The 6,927-nt window shown below is 50.5% G+C and overlaps 1 protein-coding gene across 1 annotated transcript; it reads right to left on the bottom strand.

Annotated features, from left to right (window-relative positions):
• Positions 1-23: 23 nt before the first annotated feature.
• LOC121443729 lies at positions 24-5,084 on the bottom strand. Its single transcript, XM_041645525.1, is given in 2 exon segments — positions 24-248; positions 537-5,084. Coding segments are annotated over 2 exon segments (4,773 nt in total).
• Positions 5,085-6,927: the final 1,843 nt, after the last annotated feature.

A 6,927-nucleotide genomic window follows, 5' to 3' on the forward strand; every position in this document is an offset into this window, starting at 1 on the left:
CATGGATCCAGGCTGCAATGCCGTCAACCTTCAGTGCCGTTGGAGTGGTCAGAAGGACAGTGTAAGGGCCTTTCCACCGAGGTTCCAAGTTTTTGGTCTGGTGTCTGTGGACCCAAACAGTATCTCCTATCTGGAAGGGATGCGGTACCACCGGCTGGTTCAGTTGGTCTCAGTAAGCAGCGGCGAGTGGCTTCCAGACCTCTCTTTGCACAATCTGTAACGCCTGTAAATGGGCTTCCAGAGAAGAACTGTCAGCAAAATCGGCAATGTTTGAATCAAAGAAATTTATAAATGGGGGAGGAGCTCCATATAGGATTTCAAAAGGTGTCAGTCCATGAGGCCCTGGAGTGTTGCGGGCTCTGTACAGGGTCAGTGGTAAGAGGAGCACCCAGTCTCTAGCCAGTTGCAAGTGTTAATTTGGATAAGGTCTCCTTAATTGTTCTATTCATGCGTTCTACCTGCCCTTAACTTTGGGGTCTATATGCACAATGTAATTTCCATTCGACCCCTAGGAGTTTGGCCACCAACTGACTTACCTGGGAGACGAAGGAAGGGCCATTATCGGTGCCTAAGACTTGAGGCATTCCGTACCTGGGAAAGATTTCTTCCAAGAGCTTTTTCGTCACCACCTTTGCGGTTTCGTGTTTGGTGGGAAAGGCTTCCACCCATCCTGAAAAAGTGTCTATGAACACCAAGAGGTATCTGTACCCATAGAGACCTGGCTTAACCTCCGTAAAGTCGATCTCCCAATGTACTCCGGGATGATGTCCCTGTACCCTAACTCCTGGACCAAGCTTGGTTCTGCCTGCGTTTACCTGAGCGCAGGCTTGGCATTCATCAGTCACTTTTTGCAGGGCTCCATCCCTGTTCAGGAGGTGTTGGCCTGACTCCTGTCTGTCCAACAAGGTCTTCATCTTCTTTGGCCCCAAATGGGTCAATTTATGTAAGTAGTCTATTATTTTATAAGTATGTTTTGTTGGCATAACAATCTTTTCCTTAAAAACCCAATGTTGCTTTTTGGGGTCATATGTGGCCCCCATTTTCTTTAGGAGATCAATGTCCTCTGTACTATAGGGTAGCGAACTGGAGGGTGGGGCCTCTTTCGGGTTCATCAAGGGGAAAACTTGGGAGGTCTTGGTTGATTTCATAGCAATCTTTCGAACAGTGTCATCTGCCAGTCTATTTCCCTTTGCCTCAGGGCTATGGCCTTTTTGATGCCCAGGGCAGTGCATAATACTTAATTTTTGGGGCAAAAATAAGGCCTTTAGGAGTGCCAGTATTTCAAGTTTGTTCTTAATTTCCTTTCCTTCTGAGGTCAGCAGCCCACGTCTTCGATAAATTTCCCCATGTATGTGAGCCGTGGCGAAGGCATATCGGCTATCTGTATAAACATTTAGCCTCTTACCTTCTGCCATCCGGAGTGCCTGGGTCAGAGCGATGAGTTCAGCCCTCTGGGCAGAGGTGCCTGCGGGGAGGGCTTCTGCCCAAATTACCTCAGTCTCCGTTGTCACTACCGCCCCCGCTCTTCGTTCCCCATTTGCCAGGAAACTGCTGCCATCCGTATACCAAGTATAGTCAGCATCTCGGAGGGGTTGATCCGTCAGATCCGGCCTGGTCCCGTGTATTTCCGCAAGGATCTGGAGGCAGTCATGGTGTTGGGCTTCCTCCGGCAGGGGGAGCAAGGTCGCGGGATTAAGAGCGACCACAGGTCCAAAGTGCACTCGGTCTGTATCCAGGAGCATTGCTTGGTAATGAGTCATGCGTGCATTGGAGAGCCAGCGGTCTGGAGGCTGTTTAACCAGAGCCTCCACCGCATGGGGTGCCAGGATAGTCAATGGCTGGCCCAGAGTCAGTTTACCCGCGTCCTTGGTGAGGACTGCAATAGCTGCTACCATTCGCAGGCAGGGCGGCCTCCCTGAAGCTACTGGGTCGAGTTTCTTTGAGAGGTAAGCTACAGGACGCCTCCAAGGGCCCAGTTTTTGAGTTAGGACCCCTTTAGCATAACCCTGTTTTTCATCCACGAACAAATCGAACAAATCGAAAGACTTGGTAATGTCAGGGAAGCCCAGAGCAGGGGAGGCTAACAAGGCTTTCTTAATGTTTTCGAAAGCCCTCTGTTGGTCCTCCCCCCAATCAAACATTGTTCCTTGTTTAGTTAATGGATACAAGGGTGCAGCCAGCTCTGCAAACCCTGGGATCCAGAGGCGGCAGTATCCCGCTGTTCCCAGGAACTCTCTTAGCTGGCGGGGGTTCCGGGGGGCAGGAATGTTAGTGATGGTTTGTTTGCGCGCCTCGGTCAGCCATCTCTGTCCATCTTTCAATTGATAACCTAGGTAAATGACTTGCTTCTGGCATATCTGAGCCTTCCTGGCTGATGCCCGATAGCCTGCTTGTCCCAATGTCTGTAGGAGGGCCTTTGTACCCTCCTGACATTCTTTCTCCGAAGCAGCCGCCAGAAGGAGGTCATCTACGTATTGGAGCAATGTCAGGGCAGGGTACTGAACCCGAAAGTCTGCCAGGTCCCGGTGTAAGGCCTCATCAAAGAGGGTCGGGCTGTTCTTGAACCCCTGGGGAAGCCGTGTCCAGGTCAATTGACCCGAAAGTCCAAGATCTGGGTCCTTCCATTCAAAGGCAAAAAGGGACTGGCTCTCCGGGTGCAGCCGCAAGCAAAAGAAAGCATCCTTTAAATCTAATACGGTATACCAAACGTGGGATGGCGGCAGAGTGCTCAATAGGTAGTAGGGGTTGGGGACCGTGGGGTGTATGTCCTCCACCCTTTTGTTGACCTCCCTCAAATCCTGCACTGGCCGGTAGTCCCCAGTCCCCGGTTTCTTTACTGGTAAAAGGGGGGTATTCCATGGTGACCGGCAGGGAATGAGAATGCCCTGATCCAGCAGTCTTTTTATGTGGGGCCTTATGCCATGATATGCTTCATGGGACATGGGGTACTGCTTGATTGAAACAGGAGTAGCTGTTGCCTTCAATTGAATGATGAGTGGAGGTTGTTGTATAGCCATCCCCATTCCCCCAGTCTCTGCCCATGCCAATGGAAAGTCATTGAGCCAAGGGGCCATGTCAATTGTCTGTTGCCCCGGGGGCTCGTAAAGTCTATATTCATCCTCCAGCTGGAGGGTCAAAATTTGGAGGGGACCTCCATCTGGGCCCGTTATCTTAGCCCCTGTGTCCTCAAAATGAATTTGGGCCCTTAGCTTGGTGAGGAGGTCTCTACCCAACAAGGGATAGGGACAGTCTGGAACATGCAGAAAGGAATGCATCACCTTACCAGTAGCCAGCTGAACCTTCCGATTAGTTGTCCATCGATATCTCTTGCCACCAGTGGCTCCTTGGACCCAAGCAGATCGTTCGCTGAGTGGCCCTGAAGTCTGAGTCAGGACTGAATGCTGGGCCCCAGTGTCTACCAGGAAGGTGACTGGTTGCCCCCCGATATCAAGAGTTATCCTGGGCTCAGGGGGGGGGGGCTCCTGGCCCTGAATTCCCTAATCCTCTAAGGTGAGGAGGGAGGTCTGGGGCCTGGGCTTCCTAGGTCCTTTGTTCCTCCTGGGGCAATCCTTAATCCAGTGTCCTCGTTCTTTACAATAGGCGCATTGGTCTCTGTCCACCTTGGCCCTACGTCGTTCTCCCTGCCTGTCTCCCTCTCTATTCTGTCCCTGAACCACGGTGGCCAACACCCTAGTTAATTCCTTGTTTCTCCTCTTGTTGAAAATCTTCTCTGCCTCTTTTAGTAAGTCTTGTATAGTATATCCCTGGAGACCCTCAAGCCTCTGCAATTTGCTTCTAATATCCGGACTAGACTGCCAGATGAAAGACATGGATACACTTGTAGCTTGCCCTGGATCTTCAGGGTCATAGGGGGTATACATCCTATAAGCATCCTTGAGCCTTTCTAAGAAGGCTGAGGGCGTCTCTTCATTTCCCTGTATTACTTGCTTAACCTGGGCCAAATTGGTGGGGCGGCGTGCTGCCCCTCGGAGACCCACGATTAGCAACTGGCAATAGAGGCGTAGGTGTCCCCTACCTGCAGCTGTAGTGAAATCCCAGTCAGGTCGCGTCAGAGGGAAGGCCTCGTCAATTTCGTTAGGCAAAAGGGTTGGGCTCCCGTTGTCGCCTGGGACGTTTTTCCAAGCCTCCAAAAAGACTCTTTGCTTTTCCTCCGAGGTCAGCAGGGTTTCCAAGAGTTGCTGGCAATCATCCCAAGTGGGCTGGTGGGTGACTAAAATAGACTCAATCAGGTTAGACAGCGTTATTGGATCTTTGGAGAATGGGGGGTTATGGTGTTTCCAATAGTATAGATCTGAGGCAGAGAATGGCCAGTATTGCTGTCGGCCGTTTGGGCCCTCTCTCAAGGGTAGGGCATGAGCAGTGGAATCAGGGGGTGGTTTGCGCCTTCCCCGGAGTCTTCCCGCCATGGGTGAAGGGGCTGGGGAGACTTGTGCAGGCTGTCCACCTGCTGCTGCAGTCCCTGGCCCATCCGGACTCTCTGGATCCTCTGGATCTGCATAAGGAGGGGGTTCTTCTGATAGAAGGTCAGTGAGGGGAGAGTCAGGGTTCGGAGGAATGACGGGAGGGGGCATAGGGGTAGGTTTCGGAGGTTTTTCTTTGGGAACCTTCTCCTTAAGAATGGTGGGGTATAGGGAAGAAGAGGGTGGGGCAGGGAAAGGTGCAGGAGGAAGAGGCACAAATGGTTGGCTCTCCTGGGGAGGGGGAGCCTTAGGGGCTGTAGGGGTAAGAGAAGGTTGGGGTTTGTTAGAGATGTTAGAGATGACAAAGGGCTGGACCCATAGGGGCGGGTCACGTGCCAAACTTTCCCAGGTAACAATGTAGGCGCGTTGGTCCGGATGTCCATGTGGTCCTGGGCTGAACACTTTTGTCTTAACCTGGGAAATAATATTGAGATTGAAAGTGCCATCTCTTGGCCATTCTGATTCAACAGTAGGCCACTTGGACAAACAAAAGATCACCCATTTCTTCTTTCGAACATCGACTGACAGGTTGTCGGCTCGGGCGCAGACGTCAGGCCAGTGGTCTAAAGTAAGGCTCAATGGGGTGGTTAGGGTTTGTCCCATCTTCTCGAAGAGAAGGGAACCAAATATAAAAACAAAAAACAAAACAAAACAAACAAACAAAAAAAAACACACACACAAAGACAGAGACAGAACAGATGCTGACAGAACAGACAGAGACAGAACAGACAGAGACAGAACAGACAGAGACAGAACAGACGCTGACAGAACAGACAGACAGAACAGATGCTGACAGAACAGACAGAGACAGAACAGATGCTGACAGAACAGACAGACAGAACAGATGCTGACAGAACAGACAGACAGAACAGACAGAGACAGAACAGACAGAGACAGAACAGACGCTGACAGAACAGACAGAGACAGAACAGATGCTGACAGAACAGACAGAGACAGAACAGATGCTGACAGAACAGACAGAGACAGAACAGACAGAGACAGAACAGACAGAGACAGAACAGATGCTGACAGAACAGACAGAGACAGAACAGATGCTGACAGAACAGACAGAGACAGAACAGATGCTGACAGAACAGACAGACAGAACAGATGCGCAGCACAGCAAAACTCAGACGGAGGCTCTGAGGGTCCGGATCCCTCTCCTCCAACTAGGACCACGTATCCTTAGGATACGGGCTGATCTCCGAAGAATCGGGCTCCAGAAGTCCTTGCGGACTGACTCTGATGTCCATGGAACGTCTTCCACGGACTGCGGGGGAGAAGTACCAGGCTCGTCAGCCCCCTTCCCTCCGCCAGGTACAGCGCACTCAGACCTGAGTGTACAGAATTCGACAAAGAACACAGAAGACAACTGAACAAAGAACACAGAAGACAACTAACAGAGCTGGCCAGCTTACCTCCCGTTGGTGAGTCGGTGATCCCTGCGTGGGGGGTCTCAATTCCCGGCCAATGCACCAAATGAAAGACCCTCAACGAGGACCTCTTTTCGGGAGGAGACCTCCCCAATGCCAAGGAACAGGCTGAGACCGCACGGATGCAATTCGCAAGAGGTTTATTGAGTAGACACAGGTACCTGTGGGCAGCAAGATCTCTCGGAAGATTTGCGCACCTGCCAACTGGAGGCCGGGCTTTTTATAGGGAAGAGCAAAAAGCAAGTTTACAGAAGCAAAAGTGTGGTTATCGATCGACTGGAATGAGGCGGGGGCATGAATGGTTTCCCCTCTCAGCATGGGTGTCAGCAAGAAGCAAGTTTACAGAAGCAAAAGCGTGGTTATCGGAATGCGGCGGGGGGGGGGGGGGGCATGAAAGGTTTCCTCTCTCAGCATGGATGCCTGGCAACAATCATCCTGTTCCTATCTTATAGCTAACCTGCTTTGTTGACATCCTATCTTATTGACATCTTGCCTTGCAGTCTTCCTATCTCTATCTCCTGCTCTCTCAGGCACATGGGATGTTCTAACGGGAGCAGGCTGGCTGCTGATCCGGAGATTTGTTTAAAACAAACAGGATGTTCCCCCGGGAGCATGCTAGCTGCGGGTTTTGGGGAGGGGGTCTGTAGGGTCTTTCAAAGATTATAGATAAGTAATGGATAAGTAGTATTAAGGTTAAGAAGTATTTTATAGATAAGTGATAAGTTAGATTAAAGTTATGAATTGGTTTTATGTATTGAGGTTTAGTAGGATTAATAATTGTAATATTGAATTGCCTGTGTGTTGCCCATTATCAATCCCCCATACCTATTAAGGTGGGTCTTGTATCTTATCTGTTGCTTTCATTGGTTAATTAATAAAGAAAATTGCTTGGCCTGATAGGACAGAAAATTAGGTAGGCAGAGTAAACAGAAAAGAATGCTGGGAGAAAGAAGCTGAGTCAGGCAGTCCCCATGATTCTCCCACCAGACACAGATGCAGGTTAAGATCTTCCC

Source organism: Microtus oregoni, unplaced genomic scaffold (assembly GCF_018167655.1).
Source record: "Microtus oregoni isolate MIOR12 unplaced genomic scaffold, Mior012 000112F_ref0000385, whole genome shotgun sequence".
Taxonomy (NCBI): domain Eukaryota; kingdom Metazoa; phylum Chordata; class Mammalia; order Rodentia; family Cricetidae; genus Microtus; species Microtus oregoni.